Consider the following 26,918-nt stretch of genomic DNA (forward strand, 5'->3'; position numbering starts at 1 on the left):
CTTCCACTTATGTTTATCAAATCTGAAAGAGGTGTTTATCTTCTACAAGAACTGTAGACTCCAGAACAACTGCCTTGGCCCTCACTCATAGGTGCAGTACTCAGACCTTTGGCCTAGTTATTACCATAGGTTTAATCCAAAATTCACTACACAGTCTAAATATCAATCTGTAACAAGGTGCAGACTTAGCAGATTAATACTAAGCTCTAAGTACATGGCTTGGTGTTAAGGTAAGACATTATCCCAACACTTAACACACACGCTGAGCTCCCCTTTTGAAGAGCAGGCACAGTCTTACATGCAGATCATTGATCCACAGGACTGGGCAAGCAGGCAGGCACACCTTTGAGTAGGCAGAGCTTATTCACCACAGCCAGCAGCACTGTGTCCTTGAAGATGGAGGCAAGGTTGACTGTGCCAGTTTACTGTTCAACCTAGGCTCAGGTGCCTACCTGGGATGGGAAGTGCTTTGCTAGGAGTAGGTGAGACAGGGGCTAATTTGGACACTTCCCAGTTGGCGCCTGGGACGGCCAATGTCTCTGAGGTGGGGCTTTCTCCTGACAAGCTGCTCAGCCCCTCTCCAGCATCCTGATGGGTACCTCCCAAGCTCCTTCAGACCAGCCCTGCCAAGAAGTCCTCTCCCAGGAGTCACAATGCAGGCAGCCCAGTGTGCACTAACTAAAAAACTTAGGCAACTTTTAGACTTCATGAACATGTAGACTTCATGTACAGAAATAGGTTACTTGCCTAATAGGTCATTTCCTAATCTCATTATACGTTGTTTGCCTCTATTATACAAAGCAATAGATAAAAGCACAGCAAGACTCACTTTTGCTTTCATCATAAGGTACACCAAACTAAAAATGTAAAGCAAGTCTGACTGAAAGCAAATTTGACTGTGGCTTTTCCAGAAAGCAAATTATCAGTGTACAATTACAATGCATTACTGTTAATAATATTCCTAAGAACAACACTTGCATAAACCATCATGGAAGGGAAATTAATGTCTACTAAAAGTATTGCTTACATAAAAGAAGGAGAAAAATTTCTGAATCATCCTATATTTATTTTAATATACATACATACATAATTGTATTTGTATGCTGCATTTCCATAATTCAAACCATGCTCAAGGCAGCTTACAACATGTAAAAAAATACATAATTCTAAATGCTACAAAAGTAATCACGAACAATAAATAAAACATGAAAAAATACACAACCAAATTGAAATTCCCCTATAAATCATAATATTTTTTTAAAAAAGAAAATAAACAATTAATATCAATAACAGCAACAACAACCCCCCCCAAAATAAAACTCCCTAAACAATATCGAACATAAGAGTCTGGACATACAAGGAGCATAAATAAAAGAAAATAAGGCAAGTATTATTTAGGGATGAAGACTTCCAACTTGAAGTCATGGCAATTACCCTGTTGTATTGACACCAACAATGAGAGACAGATAAGACAACTAAATGCATAAAATGGAAAATAAACTCGACATTATTTCCTTTAAGCAACAGGACTTTCACTCTGAAGCAAGTCAGCAACAATATATTTAATTTAATTAACTGATTTAATTCATACACACGTAAATTTAATAATTTTTATTTAAACGTAAGGAATTATAAAAGTTCTACAAGAAAAAACAAGTAAGCTCATCAATTATTATCCTGTTACAAATGGCGGGGAGACAAGTAAATGACACATCAACTACTCTGCAAGAAGGCAGAATAAAAAGGAACCATAAACCATAATAAGGTTCAAGAAGATAATAGTAGTACACTACTAGAAACTATTTTTCTTTTAGAAAAAATATTTTTACCATTAAGTCAATTATATCAATTCCATCTTTTACGCAAGTGCATTTAAGATGGCTCAAAATCTTAAAAAAGGTGAGGACTTCCGGGTTGGCGCCATTGTTTAATGGCGGATTCCCTCCGAGCTCCGGAGGGAATCGGCTCCGTAGCGTCTGGGTCTGGCCGCTGCGGCGAAGCGGGGACCCTTAAAATCACAGGCGCGGATGCCTGTGAACACAGAGACTCGGCGGGCACCATTTGCGCCCCCCCAATCTGCGACGGAGCCTTTTTAAAGGCTTCGGAACGGAGGCAGGGTGAGGCGTGGTGCTGAGAGTACTCCCTCGCCTACGGAGTGAAGCCGCAAGCCATAGACAGAGAGCGCCAACTTCTTCCAAGATCGACTGGACTCTAAAATATAAACCCGTGAGTAATACGGAGATTGGGACTTTATAAAAAATTTTAATTCTGGATTTGGAACGAGCGGGAAGGGGCTAAAAAGGAAGTCACCCCCCCCTCTTTGTAAACAATTTAAAGCAAAGGACTGAGCAGCTAAGGTCGAAAGAATTTGCTTCTTGTTTTCTTTAATGAAAAGATTTTGATTTCACGGTTTTGACACTATAAGAAGATTTACTGGAGGATAAAAAGAACTTGGGGACTGAAATTTTACCCCCCCCCCAGACCCGGGAACGCCCTATGAGAAAGCCTGGTGTATGGAAGATTTTGACAGCTGTCAAGTGAGCTGTTAGTCAGCTAGCTGTCAGCTGGAAAAAGAAAACATTGTTTCTGCTGTTTCTGCTGGTTTATTTGGTACAACTTTGTTAAAAACAAGGAGGGCTGATACAAAATAACTGGACTTTTGGTTTTGAGCTGAAAGGAACATTAAGGAACTAAAATCCCCCTAGAGGGGGAATAAGGACATTACACTACAAAAATGACTGGAGTATGTAAATTCCAAGCAGAACTAGACAGAGTTTTCGTTCTCTTGGGAAACTTGAAAGATGAATACAATGCTTTGTCTACAAACGTATCATTACTACACTGGACAGTAAACAACAGCTTGGAGCCTGATAAGGACTTGAAACAGGAAGCCTATTTAACTGAACAAATAAATGAAACTGAAAGCGTAGAAACGATGGAGCAATGTGTTGTTTTTGAAGAAAATGAAGGAGGAGCAGGAGATTTGCAGGAGTTAAAGGAGAGTTACAACATGAGGCCTGACATGATGACAAAAAAGGATAATAAAAATTGGATGTGGAAAGCCTGGTCTGAATGGGAATCTGGAAAATGGAAAGATCTCCTCGGGAGGAGACCTGAAGACCTGAGGATTACAAATTGGTTGAAGGTGAAAGCTGGAGCTTTGGGGACATTTGGATCTGTAAGAAATCTGAAACAAGAGTTGGAGCACCCCATAGGCTTTGCTTTTAAGTATGGAGGACTGGCTGGAAGCAACATGGATTCTGTTGGGCCGGAGCCCCTCCGAGACTTGGGGCTTAACATTAAGGACCATCAAAGAGACCGGCGGAAAGGAACTGAGAGAGATATAAGGGCCTCGGACGTGAGATCTCCAGGCTAAATAAATAACATAAAGACTGATGGACATTGGTTGGGGTCTGGAACCGGGAAAAGGGTGGGCGGAGGTTGGGAATCCAAAGGGTGTATAAGGATAATTTGTTTTTTATAATTTAGTTAATGGTAAGGAAATTGGGCAAATCGTGGAAGGGAAATGTCGGTCGACTTCAGGAAAAAGGTTTAAGAATAATTAATGGGGTATAAGTATGGATGTGTGTTTTTAATAAGGTAAAATTGGTTTTTTCTTTTTAAATTAATTGAAAATAAGATTGTTAAAAATAAATGGAGGAAATGGAAAAAAGAAGGAAAGTAAAACAATAGTAAGTTAGAATAAATGTATAAGTTAAGGTAAAGAAATAAGTTAAGGACTTGCTGAACTGACAATTTAAATGGGAATACAAGAAGGGGAGGTGTGAGGAGGTCTGAGAAATAAGGTTAAGAACAATAAGTATCAGAAACTTTTATGTGTTTTTATTGTTGTTTAGTTTTGAATATTTTGTATTTTTGTGTTTGTTTTTTTCTCTTTTGTTTTGTTTATTTCTTGTTCTTGTTTGTTGTGTGTTTTTTGAAAATCCTAATAAATATTAAATTAAAAAAAAACAACAAAATCTTAAAAAAGGTTTTTATACAGTGCAATCACATCCTATGCAAGGGATCTTTTCCAGAGGCAGCGTATAAATGCATAATCGCATGCAGCCCAAAGCTGCTGGTAGGCAAGAGAGGGAACCTTCGCATGGAGGACTTCTGGTGACTCTGATGCCTTTCCTCACTCCTCCATACATGATACCAGCATTGAGAGGGCCGTAGCAGCTTGTTTTCCTTCCTCTCCAAGGTATCACAGCAAGGAGGGAGTGGAAACCAGCCTCCCTTAGTTCCAAGACAAGTGGGGAAGAGGTGGAGGCAGACAGAAGAAGAAACCCCATTCCGTTCTCTTCAACTGTAGAAGGGAGGAGAGGCAGGCAGAAGCTGCAGTTCCATTTCAGAGGCATTCCAGCTTTTTTCTTGAAATGCAAGATGAGAAAAAGGTGTCTTGCCCAGCACATCCAGTGTGTCTTCCCTCACCATCAAATCATCACCAGAAATAGCCTATTCCCTGGATAACAGTTGCCATGTCAGGCGGTGTGGCTGCCAAGCATGCTGGAATCTCATTATAATAGATTAAACAGAAGCATACTGCGTTGCTTACTTATGTTAATCATTGGGAGCTGTCTGTCCTGCAGACAGATTTTTTGAGCCCTTCTCTCCATTTGTGGCATGCAGCAATGAATGGCATTTTATGGATTAAGCTCAGAAATGGACCTCGATAGGAAAAAAAACTATCTGAGGTGATATCCACTGTAGACCCAATGGAAATCAATTTCCTTGATTACGGTGGGTTTCCTCCCAAGTATGACTGATGTTGGGTATCTCCCTTGGTGACCTTATGTATAAAATATCACTCCTTTCATGCAAATTTACTAGCTAATAATAGGCAGTCATAGTTGACTAAGAATGAGGGGGAGAGAGAGATGATGAAAGCTTGAAATGAAGATAAGCGTACTGTATCTGTCTCTCTCTCTTCTCCTGAGATTTCAATTTAAGATTAAACACACAAATACTGATAATCCAGCTTTATTGTATTCTGCATTTGGAGCTTTGCTAAAGCAGTGTGCTAAATATAAGCAGTATACAGCTGTCCTGAACTTGAAACAAAAATATGGATAGCAGAGTTTTAGAGAGATGAGGTTTCCAACTGCCACCTTAGCGCTCAGAAAATTAAATACAGGAGTCTTTAAAAGAATTAATTTAGGGAATTCTCTTCCCTCATCATCAATAAAATCACATCTTTAAACTGCTGATCCGAATGGGATGACAGCTCAATTTATTGTGAAGTGGAAGGAGACAGTAGTACTTTTTCTTTTTTTCCAGAAATTTAAGAATAGTAAGTAACCCTGATGTTTGTAGAATGGTTGGCATTGGTGTTCCAAATATTATCAAACCTTCTCAACCTGTATAAGGTTATTCAATGAAATGACTGGTCAGCCTAGAACTATTGTTATTTCAAACCATGGTTTTGAAGACTGATATAAAATTTTTAATTTCTTTCGTTTCTCTTGGTTTGCTGTAATGCACTAATTGGGGACACTGTGGTTAGCATTAACCAGGACTGACTTAGAAATGGAAGAGTGCGAAAGCCTGTGGCACATTCTTGGTTCTTCAAACTATTGTTTGGCATATTGGGATCATGATGCTCAATTGAGTCTTAAACCAGGCTCAAGTCAGAAAACCATAGTTTCCCGCTTTTCAAACAAGACACAGAAAGACCTGAGATCATGTGCTTCTTCCTCACCTTCAGCATAGCAGGAGACGGGAAGCTTCTATTTCCAATATAGCTCTCTGTTCTGTCTTAAATCAGGGACTATTGTTTGTTTAAACCAGTGTTTCCCAAACTTGGGTCTCCAGCTGTTTTTGGTCTACAACCCCCACCATCCCTAGCTAACAAGAATGATGGGAACTGTAGTCTGAAAACAGCTGGAGACTCAACCCAAGTTTGGGAAACACCTGCTTAAACCCTAGTTTGGAAAAACAAACCAGGATGAGAAATGAGAGTTTGATATTTGGTGGTAGGAAACGTCCTATGGAGATTCAATCACTCCTCTTGTGTGTTGTGCTCATATGCTGTGGTGGTGTGGTAGTAATCTCCAGTTATTTATTTACTTAGTAAATCTAAACCCACAAAGTAGAAAAACTAAGCAGCCCACTTGATAAAATAATTACTTTTATTTCAGGTACTGGAAAAAATAAAATAAAATAAAAATACACACTTAGAATAATAGACCCCAAGGGTCATCTAGTCCAATCCCCTGCAATGCAGTAATCTCAACTAAAGTATCCAGGACAGATGGCCATCCAACCTCTGCTTAATAACCTTGAATGAAGGAGAGTCCACAACCTTCAGAGGGAGTCCGTTCCACTATCGAACAGTTCTGGCTGTCAGAAAGTCCTTCCTAATGTTTAGTCGGAATCTTCTTTCTTGTAATTTGAAGCCATTGGTTCATGTCCTACCCTCCAGAGCAGGAGAAAACAAGCTTGCTCCATTTTCCATATGACAGTCATTTAGACATTTGAAGATGGCTATAATATCTCCTCTGGGTCTCCTCTTTACCAGACTAAACATACCCAGCTCCTTCAACCATTCCTCATAAGGCTTGGTTTCCAGACCCTTGATTGTCTTAGTTGCCCTCCTCTGCACACATTCCAACTTGTAAACATCCTTCTAAAATTGTGGTGCCCATAACTAGACACAGTATTCCAGATGTGGTCTGATCAAGGCAGAATAGAGTGGTATTACTTCTCTTAATGGGACTTGGGTGGCGCTGTGGGTTAAACCACAGAGCCTAGGGCTTTCCAATCAGAAGGTCTTCAGTTCAAATCCCCATGATGGGGTGAGCTCCCATTGCTCGGTCCCTGCTCCTGCCAACCTAGCAGTTCGAAAGCACGTCAAAGTGCAAGTAGATAAATAGGTACCACTCCGGCAGGAAGGTAAATGGCGTTTCCGTGCGCTGCTCTGGTTCGCCAGAAGCGGCTTAGTCATGCTGGCCACATGACCCAGAAGCTGTACGCCAGCTCCCTTGGCCAATAAAGCGAGATGAGCGCTGCAACCCCAGAGTCGGTCACGACTGGACCTAATGGTCAAGGGTCCCTTTACCTTTACCTTACTTCTCTTAATCTGGACACCATACCTCTGTTGATGCAGCCTAGAATAGCATTAGCACTTGCATTATACCTACCTAGTTATCAAATAGGAAGGGGCCACAAGCTTGTATTGTATTCTTAAAGCATGCAACAACCACACCCACTCACCATTCTCTACCTCTTTCCCCTTTTCCTCCTAATGTAACACTGATGTCTCACAACAAATGTAACTGATCTGTAGAAAACGTAACTTGAAAAGAAGAGACATTGCACATACTTTTGTAAACCAGGAAATCTTTAATAAAAATATATTTAAAAACAAACAAACAATACTCCAGCATTAGGCATCATCCAGCTACCTTGCATGGAAACAGCAGCAACAAATAACAAAAAGAATTTGCGGCCTAACAAGCTTTGAGAATGGTAAAATTTAATACCTAATGCCTGTTTCTCAGTTAAAGACACTAAAAGAGAGCAACCTTATTAGTAATTTTATTCTAGCCATAAACTCAGTTGCTTCAAGGCTACTGAAGACACTGAAGTTATTTTCCAAATTCCTAAATGTATCTGTTCTTGGGATAAGACTGTAGCTAGAAGGATACATAGCGATTCACAATATATTCCCAAGGAAAATACAGCATCTTTGTGTGCTTTGAAAATGTGGGTATGTGGACGTTGACCACCCTGCTGATATGCTGCTGTTACTGACATCTCTAAGACACCCATAGGAATTCTGCAATTCAGACGACTATATTCACATTACAATAATCTGTTTATGGAATTAGTTTTCTCTTTTAAGCAAAAAATTCATTGTTATTGTTCTCTAAGCAGGTCATTAATGACCTCTGCAAACTGGAAAGGGATGGAATTGTAAATGGCATGCACTTTATATTGGTTCCATGTACTGCTCAATGCTATGAATGCAAAATTTGAACTTGAGGTACAATTCCCAAAGTGGACACTTGTTTAACACCATCAGGAATCAGTGCACTGCTGAATTACCTCTGGTTGAACACAGGTACTTTAGAGAACAGACTGTAAAAACAGGACAACTCATACTAGAAAAGAGAATACAGTTCCAAAGTACAGCAGACGTGCTATGCTGGAGCTGAGGGTGGTGTTGTAGGGGACACATATGGGTCCACTGAATAGATCATGTTACAGCCATCACAACAAAAATAAATTTTCCCAGGAGAATGTATGCACTAGTCTTGGACAAAAAGATGTGTGTATGTGTGTGTGAAGGGATGGTCATGCTTTGGAAATTGGTGCTGGAGAAGACAGCTGAGAGAATGTTGTTAAGCGGGCAAGTAATCAACTATTTGAACTCCATAGGTAAAGGTAAAGGGACCCCTGACTGTTAGGTCCAGTCGCGGATGACTCTGGAGTTGCGGCGCTCATCTCGCTTTATTGGCTGAGGGAGCCGACGTATAGCTTCTGGGTCATGTGGGTAGCATGACTAAGCCGCTTCTGGCAAACCAGAGCAGTGCACGGAAACACCGTTTACCTTCCCTATTTATCTACTTGCACTTTGACATGCTTTTGAACTGCTAGGTTGGCAGGAGCAGGGACCGAGCAACGGGAGCTCACCCCATCATGAGGATTTGAACCAACAACCTTCGGATCGGCAAGCCCTAGGCTCAGTGGTTTAACCCGCGTCCCTTTGAACTCCATAAAAGGTAAAGGTACCCCTGACCGTTAGGTCCAGTCGCATACGACTCTGGGGCTGTGCGCTCATCTCGCTCTATAGGCCGAGGGAGCCGCCGTTTGTCCACAGACAGTTTCCATAGTCCATAGCAGCAGCCGAATTACAAAGTGACGCCACAAATAAAGTCATTCTGCCAGCAGTCACACATGGGAGATCTACTGAATTTGGGACAGTGTCCTAGAACTCTGCTGAGAGGCAGGTGAACTGAAAGGCAACATAGCACAAGGACAGAACTTTGCACAGCAAGTTATATTTGCACTCAAATCTGGTTTCTAACCTGTCACGGTATATGAACCAACTCTGTTGAGAAGTTACTGGACTTAGCTGAGGACTACTTGCCAGGAATACTAGCTAATATTTTAATCTTCTTTCTTTAGATTTAAGTCTCCTAAATTAAATTTATTTGTATCAGTTATGGGGGAGAAATACTTGTCTGATAGCTGAATTTTAGGTATAAGTAGGAAGTCATCCTCCTCCAAGCACATCTATTTAGCTATTATTGTTTGCAAGGCCTGTTTCATCTACTTTTACTCTACAACTGTCAATTCATTTGCTCAATTTACTCTGCATTTGATCAGAGGATATACTGTGCACTCCAAAAAACGTTGTGGCAAACAATGATAGGAAACATGAAAGAAAGTGGTGGGAAAACTAACAGCTGTAACTTAGATCTCCCACTGATGCTAATTCACTAACTAAAAAGCACAACTTTAAAAAAAAGAATTTATGGCTAGAGGCCTAGCTGATTAGATGTAGGGAACAACTGTGATCACATGGAACTAAGCAATTAGGTCAAAGCCTGCTCTTTAAATTGAGACAGATGAAGGTCAAGGAATGCATGAATGGAGACAAAAGAAGATTTATTCTGTCCTCAGAAGTTATACAAGACTTCCAGCAAATAATAATTAGAACTTTTGAAACTTTATGTAAGTAACAGACACAGTTTTGTCCTAGAACATATAAAATAAAATACACTTAAGATTTCCCAGTAAGCCAGGAACTGACAAACCAGTACTCAAGCAGTCATATGCCAATCCCTCATAGCTAATGTTTTCTAAACATGGATGCACTAATTTTTTTTAGTGGATATTAAAATCAAAGAAAGAAATTTCCAGGGTGCATATATGGTTGATGTGCCTATTTTTCTAGCTACTGAATGATGATGATGATAATTTATCAATAAGACTTACTTCCAAGTAAGCAGGCTTAGAACTGCAGCCTTAGAGACTAGATAAGGATGCTCTGAGGAATGATGCAGAATGCATCCATTGGTCCATTCACTAGTGGATTCATCAAACCCTTCATATTGTGGAGTAGAATATGATTTCTTTCAGCCACAGCAAGCAGAGGAGGTGGGTGAGGGATGAGATGAAGGAACACAGGCTGTACACAGTGCCTCAGATCAAAGAAACCATGGGGTTCCTACACATCACCATTTCAGTACGAGGGCATGGGACTAGGATAATAAGTCTAAACACTTTTGTAGGAAGAAGATTGATGTAGGATCTTGATGCAGATGGCTTTGAGGACCCGTGAATCATGCTCATTTATGAGGAATAGCAAATTCATGAGGATTATGAGGTTTATAAAAAAAAATATTAGAGTTTCACAACATGGTGCAGTATAACACATCAAACAAACATGAATATAACAAACAAAACTAAGAAAACACAGCCAGTTAGACAATCTAAATGGCAATAAAAGGGAGTTAAACAATGGGTGGGGTAGAACATTGAGCCAACATAACTGAGTACCTCTAATAGGAGTTTTGAGATCATGAAGGTACCAGTCCCCTTTTTACCTTACTAAGAGAAAAGAAAAGAAGGGGAACTAAATAGATTCAAAACTCTTATGGTTTCAGAGCTCTCAAGGACTTAACTGCACACTTCAGTCATAAACACTGTCTTGAGAACTAGCATTGGGACACGGTTCATATTTTCTTTGTGGCACTGCCAATCCAAATGAAAACACACATACAGACAAGTGGATCGTTTCTTCCCCCCACCCTCAAACCTTCCATAGGGGACAATCAGAACAAATGCCACAACATTCCCAAGGCAACTCTAGCTTATAATACTTGTTTCAGAAGATGCTATAGCATCTTCTTGTTTTCTTCTGAAAACAAGAAACAAGCACAGCAAGATTAATTCCTCTAGCAAATGCCAAGTAACATTGTTATGGTTAAAAGGGGTTTGGGGTTTTTTTTTTGCTATACAACTATTTTTTCAACAACATATCATGGTTAAAGGTAAAGGTAAAGGGACTCCGACAGTTAAGTCCAGTCACAAATGACTCTGGGGTTGCAGCGCTCATCTCACCTTACTGGCTGAGGGAGCCAATGTTTGTCCATAGACAGTTTTTCCGGGTCATGTGGCCAGCGTGACTAAGCCGCTTCTGGTGAAACTAGAGCAGCGCACAGAAACGCCGTTTACCTTCCCACCGGAGCAGTACCTATTTATCTACTTGCACTTTGACATGCTTTCAAACTGCTAGGTTGGCAGGAGCTGGGACCGAGCAACGGGAGCTCACCCCGTTGCGGGTACTCGAACCGCCAACCTTCCAAACGGCAAGCCCTAGGCTCAGTGGTTTAGACCACAGTGTCACCCTCATCCCATATCATGGTTAGGTCCCATTTATTAACACTTGTAGTAGTAGTATGGATCAATTATCAGTTGGAAAAGGCCAAGAGACTGACCCTGTCCATGAATTCATACTATTCAAACATATTTCTGCTGCAGCAGCTGCATGTAAACTGCGCCTTATGCATGATGAATTTTTTATGAGATAAAACCCAATTTTTGAAATCCAGGTCTGTTTTAGACAAACAGAGCACATAATAGTCCTTTCAGCAACCTAGTGTTTAGAACTGGGAATTCAGTTGCTTTCAGAGTGTTTCTGCCTAGCAGTTTGGCAGACCCTCTACCTGCCATTAACTTTCAGGTGTCACAGTAAACCATAGTTATTTACTGTGCATGACCTAGTCATGTCCACTACCTCCTTGCCAGTGCTGGGGAGAAAGAAACCATGGCCCTTGGGCTTAGTATTAGATTGTAACCAGGGTTTGTTTCTATAGATTGTTTTGTTCATACAAGCTACGATTAGGAAGCCAAGAAAAGCCTAGGCTATACCTTGTGACTTTTTTCTGAGTGAAACAAACCAAACTCTTTGTCTTGGACACAACACTAAACTGAGTGTTCTGATCTGATTCTTCCTAGAACAATACATCTTTAACTATAGTTTATCATGATGTTCATGACTGTTGCCATCGTCTCATTCCTAATGAGTCCCAAAAGGGAACGTAGTATAAAGGAATCTAGCACCAGAACTAGCACACTGTACAGGTGTATCAATGAGATCTCTCCTTAATATTGTTAAGAAATCAAGTGGAAATGTGAATGGGCCCATAAATGGCTTTAAAAGAAGATTGGACAAATTCATAAAGGATAAGGCTATCCACAGCTACTACCCACAGTTGCTATGTTCTACCTCCACTGTTGGAGGCAGTTTGCCTCTCAGTATCACGGGTCAAGAGAGAGCCACTGCGCTTGGGTCCTGCTTATGAACTTTCCACATATATCTGGTTGGCCACTGCAAGAACAGAATGCTAGACAAGCCCTGGTGCCAATGCGGCTAGATGCTTCTTATGCTAACTCAGCCTCCAACATATGAAGGGCTGCAAGAACTGTGATGTCATGGAGGTAGTGTTCTCCCTGGCACCATCCCGATGAGGTGTTAATCAGGGGGATGGGGATTGATAAAAATGCCTGAGTAGTTTCTGGGCTCACCTACAAGTCCCAATCAAACAGGAATTATACAACTGCAATGCCCAGGTACGATATCTACCCCTCCTCAAGTATAACTCCCACTCCCACACTTAGTATGACTAGCAAAACCCTATATACGAGTGCTCAGAAGCAAGTCCTACATGTTCCATAGGATTTACTCCCAGGAAAACACATGCACGATTTCAACTTTGATTTCAGTGTGCTTCAAAGCTTCTTTGCAATCCTCCTCTAAATATTCTGCAAGGCAAGGCAGCTCATTGTTCATCTGGAGAGTAGAACAGTTGGAATGGAGGTTAAAATAAATGGCTCTGAGTGTGTCAATCAAGCTGAAAAGCAGCCTTTTCCCTAGATGATTTAACATCACTGATTTAAAAATCAATCCACCCAACCTCAAGCCTGTTTTTAAATCATTTTTCTCAGCCAACTGCTGAAACTGGAAGCCAGCCCAACTTTTGGTGGGGAGGCAGAAGAGTTGTAGGGGAGGACTGCCAGACATGGGTTTTAAGCAGCCTTATCTCCCGCATGCCCACTGCTTTTCCCCTACAAATGCCATCTCTGCCGTCCACCCCCTCCCCCCAATGCATCTTGGCAAACAAAGAACTGGAAACACAAGTTTGCCAAGATAACGTTAAGGTTTTTAAAGCAAGAATGTATTTTAATTACAGTTACAGACACAGTTTAGTCTACTGTTTCAACAAATCTATACAGTATAGCAAATAGTATGGAACTGAGATGGGGAGAGACATTTAATTTTCACGTGGCCCCTAGAAATTTATTTTGTGTTCCTCCCTTTACTTTAGTCCCAGGTCCAGTACTGTATCAATTGTCCTTTTATGTTCTAAGTAATATGGGCAGAGCACAGGGCACTGTGATAAAAAGGCAGGTAAAATAGCATCAGTGAAGTACCGTAACAGGGCAGGCAATACAGAAATTTGGGCTGAGTGTTGCTGGGGTAGCAGATATGGGTTGTCCACAGCTGTAAATCAACTGAGATATGATTTATCGTTATTATTTGACTTGCGTTTAAAAACAGAACTGCTGTAAAAGCTTTTCTAACACATTTGATGGGGGCGGGGCACAATAAATTGTGCCTAAGTGTGGTTGAAATGTTATATTCAAACAGATTCAAAGGTTTACAAATCTGTATCTAACATGTTTTCTCCATGGCACCACTCTAGTTATGGACTTCCCTCTCAGCTTTGAGCTATCCAGTCCCAGTACTGTTTTGATTTAGGAGACAGCTTAAGACTCATTTATTTTTGCAGGTCTTTGGGTCAAAGTGGAAGTGGCCCTGCCGGTTTAATAGCATCTGTTCACTGATTGCTGGTGCTGCTGTTATTTCATGGTTTTTTGTTGGCTTTCTTCCCTTCTTTTATTTCTCATGAATTTACTACTTGATAGCCACCCCAGGCTGTTTGATAAAGGGATTCATTAATTATGGTGAGTTGCAATAAGAAATTATTTTTATTAGAATACTTGTAGATTTTAAAAGATGACAATTCATATTGCTAAACTTAGTATGCAAACCCACTTCAAAACCTAGATTCCGATTTGCAAATCATATTTTGTTAATTTGGTGAACCCATACCACAGGTAAGTTGATCTGAGTCAGTGGTTGCATTTGAGCTCAAGGATAAAGCCTGATGATCTTCATCTCATACACTCCCTCAGTCTGTCCAATGCAGCCACTAGAAGAAGTTAGGAAGCTTTAGAATTTAGCACGTCCAAACCTTGACAAACCCTGATTAATCTTAACTATAGTTTGTTTGAAACAAACTGTGGTTTTTGAAGCGGGCTTGTTTCGAGCGAACCATAATTGCTGCTAACCAGAGTTTAGGTTTCATATATAATACTTTAATGTGGTTAGTCAAAAATGGAAGCTAATGCCTTAGACCTCTGCCTTACACGCAAAGGCTTGCTATGGCTCATTCCCATCGCAGTGAACCATAGCTTACTGTGATGTCCAAATGCAACCAGTGTCAAGGCAGCAAAAGTTGTATTGAATAGCAAAGCTCTCATCCCCTAAAGCAGATATAACAGGACGTTACTAGAGGAAGGGTCATTGCACAACTCTAGCTAGTCGGCATAGTATATTCCTTCTTCTTTAAAAGGCACCTTCAAGCATATTAGAATGGATCTGCGTGCATCAGGCTGTGGGCCTGCAATTTCACCAAGCGTTTAGCTTAATATAAGCACTTCAAACACAATCTTACTTCGTAAGCCTCTTATTTACCACTCACTGTATTAAAACACACAGAACAGCTAAAGCCAAGAGCCAACTGAAAGGTGCACTGCTATGAGTGTTTATTCCAACAAAGTTGAAAGTTCCATGGTTACTTACTCTATACAACATACCAAAGTAGGACTCAAATAGTTGTAGCTACTAAGTATTTGCTCTGTGAGATAACATCCAATTCCTGGATAGGGACTCAAATATGGGTGTACATTCCATCAAAGATAAGATTTTTTAAAGTGCTAACAACTTTCAACTAGACACTTCAATGAAATCAGTGGGAGTTTCTGGACTAAAGTATACTCTGATTTTTTTCCCCCTGGTGGTACTCAAAAGTGCAGAACTGGCACCTTTTTTTCCTAGAAAAAAAGCACTGATGGTGCCTAATAAAGTAAATAAAATTCCTAGGTAGGTGTGCGAGGGCACGATCCAAAGGCATCCCAGTTGCTGACTTGCACCACCAGCTCCAGCAAAGCAAAAGCAACAACTTCCGATGTATGGAGGGGAAAGAATCGAAGGTCTGCCTTGGCAGGAACTCAGTAACTCAGGCCAAGAAGTGAGGGAGGGAACTCAGACCCAAGAAGCAGCTCTCACTTCATTTCCCTCCCTTGCCTTCCATGCGTGCCTCTCACATTTGTGAGGCAATGTTGCAAGAGACTCTCAATGTTGCCTTCCAGAGAGGCAGAGCGGAGAGGGATCGTTTCTTTTGGGGAGGGAGAAAGCCAAGAGGAAAAACTAATGCAGTGCAATTGGGATGGAATAGTAATTGGAGATGTTAAATCAAACAAATCTATTTAGGGGCAGGATCCTGCCATCTGCCTTCTGCAAAATGGATACAACTGTGCTCAGTGGGTAGTGGGTTTGAGTTCCATGTTGGGTTTAAGATTCCTGCAGGGCAGGGGGCTAAATTAAATGATCTCATGGTCACTTTCAATTCTGTGATTCTGTAAACTTTCTAGCACCTAATTTAAGCTGTCGTGGAGGCAAGGCATTGGAGTTCAGGCCCCACCTCTGCCTTGTATTCAGTCTGCCTCCTTAAGTTACTTATGTGCGTTTAGCTGAACAGTGTTTGCAGCAATGACCAGTGAAATACATCTGAAAAACTGTCAAACAAGTTTCATTGACAACCGCGTTCCCATTTGCCTGCAGCAACTGTATTCAGAGATTGAGAGAAGGAACCTGCGCATTAAATGTGCAGTTGTATGAGACTTGTCTGTATGCATGAGAGACAGTAAGAGAGGCAAAGCTGCATGAGTTGCTGTGAGTCAGGCTTGCTCCAGTTCCACAATGGGAACAATTTTATAGATGCCTTCCACACATTTAGCTCATTTAACATATCATGAACGACTTGACCAGCACTCTTGCAATTTCACTCAACTTTTTTGTTTTTTAATGTGTGTTTTTTTCCTAGATGCAGGGCAGGTCTTTGTAAAACTAAGCCACCTTCATGAGGATTAAGTGTTTTGACTGTTTTGATCAGGAGCAATGAAAAAAGTTTCAGAAGAATGCAGCACTGTGGCAACCGCATACACAAAGTCCTTGAAACAACAAAGTATAATAAAAGAACTGCAGAATTGTTTATTTAAAATGCACAGCCACACTGCTTGCAACCACAAGCGAACTAAACAGAAACAGGCTTATATTTGCTTGCATTTCATAATCATTTCCACCGAAATCTGCTTTGGTCTTCTGAAATTGCATGATGAGCCGATTGCTTAAAACATCTGTTTAAAAGATAAGCATGGGAGTACTTATCTTAGTTTTAAGTTTGGTATTTTAATGGAGATAATGTGACTAGTGAATATTTTACATTCCAATCTCAAATATTTTTAACCGGGCATCTCATTGATTTTGATAGAACTACTCTCAAGGTGACAAATATAAGGCCTGATTCATATAGTTACTGCCGCCCACATGAGAAAACATTTGGGTAATTACTTGATTACAGCTCCACAAAGCAAGGCATTTGTGTGAAGTGGCTTCCAGTCCATATGGTAAGTATTCAGGACACTCTGTCTCGCTGGTTTAAAACAGGTAATTATGCTGCAGCCTTTGCCTATATGGCTATAGGTTCAAATCTCCTATCACTCTGTTTATTGATTTAAAAAAAGATAGGGTACCTACTTCTCAGTCACAAGCATCCTCAGTTAAAGGATCTCACGTACCTTTGAGGTCTTTTGCTAGTCAGAATAGACTACACTGGATCAGATGGTCCAGTGATTTGACTCAGCATAGAGCTGCAACTTAATCCCTTAATTAAGATAATCCAGTTCAGAGAGCTTTCTAAAACAGCACACAAATGAACATGCTAGATTCCAACTTAACTAGAAATCATTTGCAAGTTATTTGCTACACTACGTATTTTCTCCATGGTGCATTATTTTCATTTTGCTTTGGTAGCACCTAGTATTTGAAATTCCCCAAGCGCCAGGCATGCTTTGCTACTGGTGCGGATCCAATTGTGACTACGTGGAGATTGCTGGGCGCCAGGTTGGTGGCTGACCTCTCTATCGAGCCAGCTGACTCGTGTGTGGCAAAAGAGGTGCTTCTTGTGCTTCCATGTGAATCAGGGGCCCCTGACCCAGAACATAACCTCTGTACAAATCGGGGTTTGCCTGCACAAATCGGAAACATACTTCCTCCACCTGCAGAGGCACAACATTGCTATCATGGCCAGCAGCCCCTGACAGTTTTGTCCTCTATGTATTTGACCAGGCTTCATTTACAGGCATCCAAGTTGATGGCCATCACCATCTCCCGCAGGAGCTTCCTAGTTTAACTATGCACTGCATTAAGAAATACTTTCCTTTATCTGTCCTGGACCTTCCAACAAAACTTTTCTGTCCACTTTCCCCATGCCATGTATAATTTTATATGCTTCTATCATGCCAGCTCCAAGTCCCAAATGCTGTGACATTGCACATGCTACAATAGTCCCAATTAGTTCTGATCAGTATTCTGTTGAAGGATGCATTTCTTTATTCACTTACTGGGAACAAGTCCCACTCAGCTCAGTGGGGCTTACTTCCAAGCAGACATGCACAGGCTTGCACTGTTAGTGACTACCTGTTGGTTCTTGGGAATCATCAGTACTGATGCAATCTGCACAAAAAGAAGCACTGCCCATAGTAAAATGGGAGAACATCCATGTTTAAATTTAAGCTGAATTATGGGAGCACTACTTTTGTTTTCCCATCAGCCACTGTATGACGATTGCCAGAAACAAATTTAAAGGTCACTGAATTAAAAGCAATCAACTGTTTTACTGTACATTTTAGGGAGAAATGGATTCCCCCATAACACGTCGAGGTACAGAATTTAGCTTTTATACACTAAATAGTGCACATTCAATTCACAATAACTGAAGGGACACTGTTCCTCATCTTCCCTCCCCCCTAAAAAAACCCGAGTTTACAGCATTGAAATAAAAGGCTACAACATCAGATTTCTATTTTTGTATAACAATTTTGTATAACAATACACACATCACAGGTAAAAGTAAACTCATTCAAGCAAGCGCAAAAATCAAGATGGAAGCCAACACTAATGCTTTTTTCTCCAAGTGTGAGAGCCCCTTCATCCACAGGGCGGGCTCACAGTACAGACTTTGGTCAAGCCGCTAGCTCAGTTTAGATGTAATGCCAAACAAGAGTTTGGTGAATTGGAGCATCTCTATAGATTTAAATGCATGTTCTCTCTTTGCATCCAAGTTCCCTCCCATCCACTTACTACTTTTTGCTAACCATGGCTTGCCATGATGTCCACATTGGTACACCATGGTTAGTGCTAATCTCTAAACTATTGTTTGCAGACCCACCAAATCATGGTATGGAGGTCAGTGGCTCAACTTAATCTTCCCCACAGAGTTGTTGTGATGGTAGTGAAGAATAATAAAACACTTAGGGGCAAATTTAACTTCACACTATGGTGAATGTGCAAGTGTACCAGCTTGCTAGAGAACCCTCCCATTCCTACACTGGCGGTTCACCCAACCATTTTGGGGGTTCAGGGAAAAAGCCTTATTGTGCAACCCTTGAGCAGAGCCTCAGCTTACAGAGTTTGTTAGGTAAATCCTACCCTTAGTGTACTGCAGAGTGCTATACTGCAAAGCACCAATAGTTCCCCTAGTTTTTAAATTTAAAAATTAGCAATACCTTAAAAGATAAAATGCAAGCAGCAAACACAACACACAGTAAAAAGCACACACTTCATTTAGCAATTAAGCTAGGAGATTTAAAACCAAAAGCAAACAATAATCTCTAGTCAATGGTCTGGGTTTTCCAGCACAAAGCTGTGGCATAGACACAGCATTCTGTAGTATTCAATTAACAAGCTTTATGGAGACCGTGTTAAATCTACACTGCTTAATGACTATAAATCTCTTGATCTGACATTTGACTGGAATGGAATAATTGAACTCTGATACCTTGAAACAGATCGATCTCCACTGGATTGAAAACAAATGCTAGAAATTATCTGTATTCAGGCACCCTCATACTTAAAGAACCAAGATGAATCTGGAGAAATTATTAATATTGCATGCTAGTATTAATATTGCAAACTGGTTTGCATTCTTCCACATAGACTTATAATTCACTACTGTTATCATCAGAACTTAAGTGTGCATACAAAACCCACCCGCCTATGCAAACCACTTTTGCAATCAACATATAGACATACAAGTATCAACTGTAATGTTTCAATCCTCCAGCCTTACATACAGAAGAAAATCACTTTAGCTTAGAATCACCTTTCTACGCAATGTCATCTGAGTACATATATGTATGCAAGGAGACACCTCTCTATGAAACACTAACAGCGATGCCAAGTGTAACACATTTTGCTTCTGGCTTACATATTAACTCTTATAAGGCACACAGCTCTAAAATATACCACAGAGCATTCCTTAATCTGAGGCATATAAGCAGCTCACTGGGGTTAGCAGCAAATGAATTTACACTCCAATCCAACACAGTCTGCTCATTACCCCTGCTTCCTCCAACAGCACCGCTGCATTCTCTTCCTCCACAGACCCTCTGCTATCTGGTCCTTACCCGGGGGACCATCTTATTGATACAGGCCCACACCTGGCATGCACTTTTCCTTCCAACAAGTACGGTACCTTCCAAGTTCCTCCCCGATCTCATAGTGATCATCCAGGTTCTCTTGCCTGAAGACAGTCATGATAGCTGCCACTCCTCAGAAAGGAAAACAACACTCTCGGCCGCCGCCGCCTTTCAACTCATCACATCCCTGGTAAAATCCTCCAGCATTTTGCGGCTGCAATCCCTGAAGAAACAGAGGTGGGGACGGGGAAGGGGGAAAGACAGTTGTTTAATTAAAACGCCTGCGTTTGCAAGAGGGGTGTGGTTATCCGCACACTGCAACATGCACCCAACCCGCACCGCTTAACGCCAAATGTCTCCGGTAGCAGCGGCGGCGGCGGCGATCCCGGTTTCAGAATCGCCGTGCGGATCAGCCCGCGCGCGGCCTTGGGCTGCTTAACTTTGCTCTCCAGGAACCTCTGGGGCTGCGCTGCCGACGGCAAATGGAAGGCGCCGTTCCTTCCCCGGCCTCCCGTCCATAGATAGGAGAAGGTCTCTCCCTCGTCTCCCCCTTCCTCCAAAGCTGCAAAATGGGAAACGCGCCGGCCTGTGGGAGGGAAGGCGGGGAGAACCAACGCTCGTTTCCCGGATCGAGCCCCTCCGCGTGCGAGAGAGCAAAGCGTCAGCCCCGCCACCAGCGTCCCTCACCTTTCGCGGGCCGAGAAAGCCGGAGCAGCGGCGCGAGCAGCCACCATTTCCACCTCAGGAAGGCGCCTCCGCGCCGCCCGGGCGCCACATTCCTCCGCGACTCCCCCTCCGTTACCCGGTCAACTAGGACGTGCTACCGGGAGGAGCCTCCGCAGCTGCTACTACTACACGGTTTAAAAGGCGCCTGCCTCAGAGGAGACCGCATCCGTCTCGGGAGGCAGCCAGCGCCGGCCTGCCCAGGTTGCTTGCAGGGGCGCGCGGGGACCCTTCCTCCTTTCCCTTTCCCCTCCTCGGCGCTCGCACGAGGCCTCCTCTCCCGCACAGGCAGCGGCGCCGGAGAAGGAGGGAAGCGGCCAGCAGCTCGGCTAAACTAACCGAGGGGAGGGAGCGGCGGAGGGAGGGAGGGAGAAAGGGAAGGAAGCCCTCCGCCTCGCCGCGCTCCGCTGTGGCGGCGGCGGCGGCTGCAGCTGCAGGGGGAGGAGCGCGCCCCGGAGTTCTCCTTTGGCGCAGCGACCCTCTTCCCGGGTTGGGGCAGCCCGAGAGCGAGAGAGAGAACCCGCCCCCTCCTCTTTCTCCTCCTCCTCCTCCTCCTCTCCAGACATGCAGCGCTCTCTTTCTCTCGCGCCGGCGACTCACCGGCCGCGCTGGCTGCAGGCGGCGACAATCGGCCCCCGCCGACGTCCTCGCTCCCGGGAGAGCCCAGCAAGGCAGGAGAAGGACTCCGGCCAGCGGCCAATGGGAAGGCAGCTGCACGCGGCGCTCCCCCCTCCTTCTCCTCTCCTGACCTGCGCTCGGCAGCGGCGAAGGGGCGGGGAGCCCGGCGCACGGACGCAGGCGCGCAACGCGGCCGTACAGGTGTCAAGAGCTGCGCGCGGGGGGGGGGGGGCGGGCGCTTGGGCCGCCCGAGGGTTCGCCTCGGTTTGCCCAGCGGGGAAGAGGAGGCGCTTAGGCCCGCTGCCGCACCTGCGGCGCCCTTTGGAGTGGCTTCGAGGGCCAGGCAGCTGGGCGCAAATGGCTCCGCTTGGGATTAATCGAAGGCGAGAGGGCAAAGGGCTAAAGCAACAACCTCAGATATGCAGGTGACACAACCTTGATGGCAGAAAGTGAGGAGGAATTAAAGAACCTTTTAATGAGGGTGAAAGAGCACAAAATATGGTCTGAAGCTCAACATCAAAAAAACGAAGATCATGGCCGCTGGGCCCATCAACTCCTGGCAAATAGAAGGGGAAGAAATGGAGGCAGTGAGAGATTTTACTTTCTTGGGCTCCATGATCACTGCAGATGGTGACAGCAGCCACGAAATTAAAAGACGCCTGCTTCTTGGGAGGAAAGCAATGACAAACCTAGACAGCATCTTAAAAAGCAGAGACATCACCTTGCCAACAAAGGTCCTTATAGTTAAAGCTCTGGTTTTCCCAGTAGTGATGTATGGAAGTGAGAGCTGGACCATAAAGAAGGCTGATCGCCGAAGAATTGATGTTTTTGAATTCTGGTGCTGGAGGAGACTCTTGAGAGTCCCATGGACTGCAAGAAGATCAAACCGATCCATTTTTAAGGAAATCAGCCCTGAGTGCTCACTGGAAGGACAGATCCTGAAGCTGAGGCTCCAATACTTTGGCCACCTTATGAGAAGAGAAGACTCCCTGGAAAAGATTCTGATGCTGGGAAAGATGGAGGGCACAAGGAGAAGGGGACGACAGAGGACTAGATGGTTGGATAGTGTTCTCGAAGCTACAAACATGAGTCTGACCAAACTGCGGGAGGCAGTGGAAGACAGGAGTGCCTGGTGTGCTCTGGTCCATGGGGTCACAAAGAGTTGGACACGACTAAACAACAACAACAGCATTGTGACTTCAGGCATGCAAGAGCTGGAGCCTGTGGTTGAGAAGAGGCTCCGAATCGCAGCCCTCTCCGCAGCTTGCCCTTTCAAGCTATGCTCTCTGGCCTAATAAGCAAGATAAGCTTATTAGATAAGATAAAGGACCGTATTAAAAAGGATTGTCTCGTAGCTGCACCAGGTTAAGAAACATGAAGCTTCCTGGAACATATAAGGTGAACAATAGCAAAACTGGAACAACTCACATAGTTTTATTGTTTACTTTCACAAAAGTCTGTTGGGGGGCCCAGAAAGTATTGTAATGTGTGCGGTAGATGAGCCTTTCCAAAAGTGTGACTGACTCCAGAAGGCCTAAAATGATTTAAAATTGGCTGAGATAATGTGTGCTGGGGAAGATGGCAGAAGGTGCTAGTTTAAGTTTACTACTGTGCAAGGGACTACTATTTATAGACTTTAAGATTTACAGCAACACCTACAAAACCAAATTAAAATACTGTAAATTTCCCCATCCTTCTGTCAGTTTCACAACAAGTGAGTCCAAATAGATCTTGCAGTGCTTCTGAAAGATGCTCTACCCTCAGCTTCAAAGGGTATCTGAAGAGGAGTTGCATAACCAGGGGATGACTCTTATCTACATACCTTGCTAAATTTGCCTGAAAAGAGATACTAATAGGACTCTACCATTGCCTGATTTCAGATAACTAGCATTATTGCTCAGCATAGGGAAAGAAGTGATTGGTTAAGTTTTGTTGTTGTTAGTCTGAAGCCTTTTAGCTGTGTATTGGTCAAAACTAGCGGCTTACATTCTTTTTAGAAGCAGACACTGGAACAATGTTGCCAGTGATTGATTGCCATTAGGAGGAGATGGGCTGATTTGCTGAGCACCAAAGATGAAACTCATATTAAAAGGACATTTCTGTTCAAAATATGTATGTTAATTTAGTTTGAATGAATTTCCAGAGGGATATCTGTGTAAACAGGGGACGCGGGTGGTGCTGTGGGTAAAACCTCAGTGCCTAGGACTTGCCCATCGTATGGTCGGCGGTTCGAATCCCCGCGGTGGGGTGAGCTCCCGTCTTTCGGTCCCAGCTCCTGCCCACCTAGCAGTTCGAAAACACCCCTAAGTGCAAGTAGATAAATAGGTACCGCTTTATAGCGGGAAGGTAAAATGGCGTTTCCGTGTGCTGCGCTGGTGCTGGCTCGCTAGAGCAGCTTCGTCACGCTGGCCACGTGACCCGGAAGTGTCTCCAGACAGCACTGACCCCCGGCCTCTTAAGTGAGATGGGTGCACAACCCTAGAGTCGGACACGACTGGCCCGTACGGGCAGGGGTATCTTTACCTTTATCTGTGTAAATCTAAAGCAGAAAAAGGGACAATGTAAGTTGGCCCCTGCTGAATCCTGCCAGAGGCAAATCTTACCCAGTATTATGTCCTCACAGTTGCCAACTTGATGACTGTGAGAAGCCCGCAAGCAGATATTGAACGCATCAGCAGTTTCTCCACCTATAATTCCTAGTAGCTGGTATACTGAGGTTATACTTACTCGTGAGAAAGGTTTTGGGGGTAAACCGCAAGGAAAAATCCCTACTTGCTGCCTAGTGGGGTATCTTCAGGAGAAGAAAAGGTTAAGGAGCAAATCCTACACAAATCCAAAGTGAAGTCCCTAAGACGCTTGAATAGCATCTTGTATGCCTCCTTCCGGCAGCTCCGGCAGCCAAGCTGGTGCCAGAAGTATTGCTCTGCTTACCTTGGACGGCATCAGTGAGGCCGAGTGGAGGATCTTGTTGTCTGGGCTGCCCAGGACCTCTACACACACTGTGCCCAGGCTTGCGCCCTGGAGAGGTCACTTCAGTGCTACTAATGCAGCAAAAGCAATCAATGCAAGAGGCAGCAGTTATGAGTTACCGGTCTCTGCAGCCACAGCAGGCGCTGTGATTTCCCAGCAGTTTGCCTTCAATCCCAGAGGCACACTCCATTGTATCTTCAGAAAGACGGATACCAACAAAACTGCCTCCAACAGTGGAACATCTCTCTTGGGCTAGTAACCATTGATACCCTTGCCCTTCATGAATTTATATAATCCCCCTTTAAAGCCATCCAAGTTGGTTGGAATCACTACCTTTTGTAGGAGCAAATTCCAATCTAACTATGCCCAACGTGAAGAAGAAAGAGCCTTGTATTACTCTGAAGGCTAATGCATTTGATTACGAGGTTTTTAAGGTTAAGAACAAAACTATATCCACACTGAGTTTCCAGTTAATGCGAACTGTAATCAATTTGAGTAAAACAAATCCTATATCCTGCTCCTGTTACATATTGACAGTACTGAAATTTAAATTGCCAAAACAAAACTAAGAGAATTGCCTAGAATTACTGTAGATATAGCTTGCTTCACCAGCTGGCTTATATAATATGATGAAACTCTTGGGATGACTCAGGATTGAAGAAAGGAAACCAAATGGAGGCAGTTTGGAAAACAAAATACATTCCTAATTATACAGAAATGTTGCAGTATTTATTAAATTTCACACTTTATTACCAAGATGAAAAATGTGATATATTTTTTTACTCATTAGTAAGTAAAAAGTAAGCATTAGATGATGATTCTACAGTGCTACTAAATGTTTTTTACCTATTCAATCCAGTTCTATCTTGCCCATTTCTTTTCAGGATTGGGATTGTGATTCCACGATGCTACTAAATGTTTTTGTACCCATTTAATCCAGTATTATCTTACCTATTTCTTTTCATGCTTGAGACAAGTTTTCAGGTCATACGCAACCCCAAAAGGAGCATAAAACCTACTGCAGATGAGCAGCTTTTAATTTTTGTGTGAACTCTTTTATCTCATCAAAAATGCTGATCATCAAAGGTCAAGGGAAGTACAACAATCACATAAGACATGTCTTCATACACAAGGAACCCCAGTTGTCTAATGGCTGGTGTGTAGGTGCACATATTTTGTCCCTCCAGGACTCCATTTATCTGAACTGATAATTTGGGTAGGGAAATTCTGGATGTTGGATACAGCATGATTAAGAACTGTCGACATGTAGTCTTTCTCATCCCAAGGAATATGGGATCTATGGCTCCCAACTTCCTCCACATAAACTTGATAAATAATATGAAGTCGTGAATAATAAAGATGGTGGAAGAGAGAACTAATTTGATGTAGCTGAATGAGGTGAACAGGTTGGATTTCTCCTTGTGCAAGTACCCAGGGTACATTTTGTCTGGCATTGATTGTGTTTTTTATGTATTTTTCTCTAAGGACAAGTTTAATATTCTGCTAAGATGCCAGACAGCATCTTAAAAAGTAGAGACATCACCTTGCCAACAAAGGTCCCTATAGTAAAAGCTATGGTTTTCCCAGTAGTGATGTATGGAAGTGAAAGCTGGACCATAAAGAAGGCTGATCGCCGAAGAATAGTTGCTTTTGAATTCTGGCGCTGGAGGAGACTCTTGAGAGTCCCATGGACTGCAAGAAGATCAAACCCATCCATTCTGAAGGAAATCAGCCCTGAGTGCTCACTGGAAGGACAGATCCTGAAGCTGAGGCTCCAATACTTTGCCCACCTCATGAGAAGACTCCCTGGGAAAGACCCTGATGTTGGGAAAGATGGAGGGCACAAGGAGAAGGGGACGACAGAGGACGAGATGGTTGGACAGTGTTCTCGGAGCTACCAGCATGAGTTTGACCAAACTGCGGGAGGCAGTGGAAGACAGAAGTGCCTGGCGTGCTCTGGTCCATGGGGTCACGAAGAGTCGGACACGACTAAACAACAACAACAAGTTTAGCAACTTCCCAGGGAGCTAGCGGATTCTATGATCAAATAGATAGAGGTGATCTTATGGCTGGTGTTTGAAGCATTCTTGCTTATGGTACTGGATGTCCTCTGACATTCATGCCAAGGTCATCTGGCTTAGGACTGTTGGAATTCCATTCCACCCTTGCTGCAGATATGTGGGATTGTTACATGTCACATGTCTGTTTACATTCCAGCACAGATTGCTGGAGTCCCATGAGCGGAACATCCGCTCTGTATTGCTTTTGTTTTCTCTCTCTCCGAGAAGAACGACCATGTTTTTCTTTGTCCTGATTTATGTATAATAAATGCATAGTATAGTCCAACAAGGACTTCATGGCTTTCATAACTTCCAATGAGTTGCCCTAGGTTATATTGGGAATATTAAAAAGTTTAAAAGTTCAAGCTTTAGATTTACTTTTCAGTATTAGGCAGACTCCATTAATCTAAAATTATTAGTGACATTGATATAAGGACGTTGTTACAGATAAGACAGCTACCTAATCAAGGTTGTTTACCTCTGCAAGGATGGTAAACTAATTGGGTTGGTCTGTTACAGGGATCCTAATGTAGCTCTAATATATTCTATAATTATCATGGTGGGGTTACTAATGGAGAATGTAAAGGGGTTCTGTGGATACCCTAATCAAACTGTGAACATAGTTCCTTAAATTTAGCAAAGAGAAATGCTTTTGCAACCCACACCCGCCCCCCACTAACGTGAATACCATTCTGTGTCTGCTAACAT

General features: G+C 42.9%; 1 protein-coding gene across 2 annotated transcripts in view; it reads right to left on the reverse strand.

Moving 5' to 3' along the window:
• DAPK1 (death associated protein kinase 1) overlaps nt 1-21,315 on the reverse strand; it is an 80,749-nt gene extending 59,434 nt beyond the window's left edge. Inside the window, exons 1-2 of one of the 2 annotated variants that reach the window (XM_053409145.1) lie at nt 21,163-21,315; nt 19,896-20,062 (exon numbers count right to left, since the gene is read on the reverse strand). In XM_053409145.1, coding sequence (XP_053265120.1) covers nt 19,896-19,957 — 62 coding nt within the window. In that variant the 5' untranslated portion in view covers nt 19,958-20,062; nt 21,163-21,315. Of the gene's footprint in view, nt 1-19,895; nt 20,063-20,526; nt 21,082-21,162 lie in introns of those variants that run through there. The other variant, XM_053409144.1, reaches the window with a different exon arrangement.
• Between the last annotated feature and the right edge of the window lie 5,603 nt (nt 21,316-26,918).

Source organism: Podarcis raffonei, chromosome 11 (genome assembly GCF_027172205.1).
Source record: "Podarcis raffonei isolate rPodRaf1 chromosome 11, rPodRaf1.pri, whole genome shotgun sequence".
In the NCBI taxonomy this organism is placed as follows: domain Eukaryota; kingdom Metazoa; phylum Chordata; class Lepidosauria; order Squamata; family Lacertidae; genus Podarcis; species Podarcis raffonei.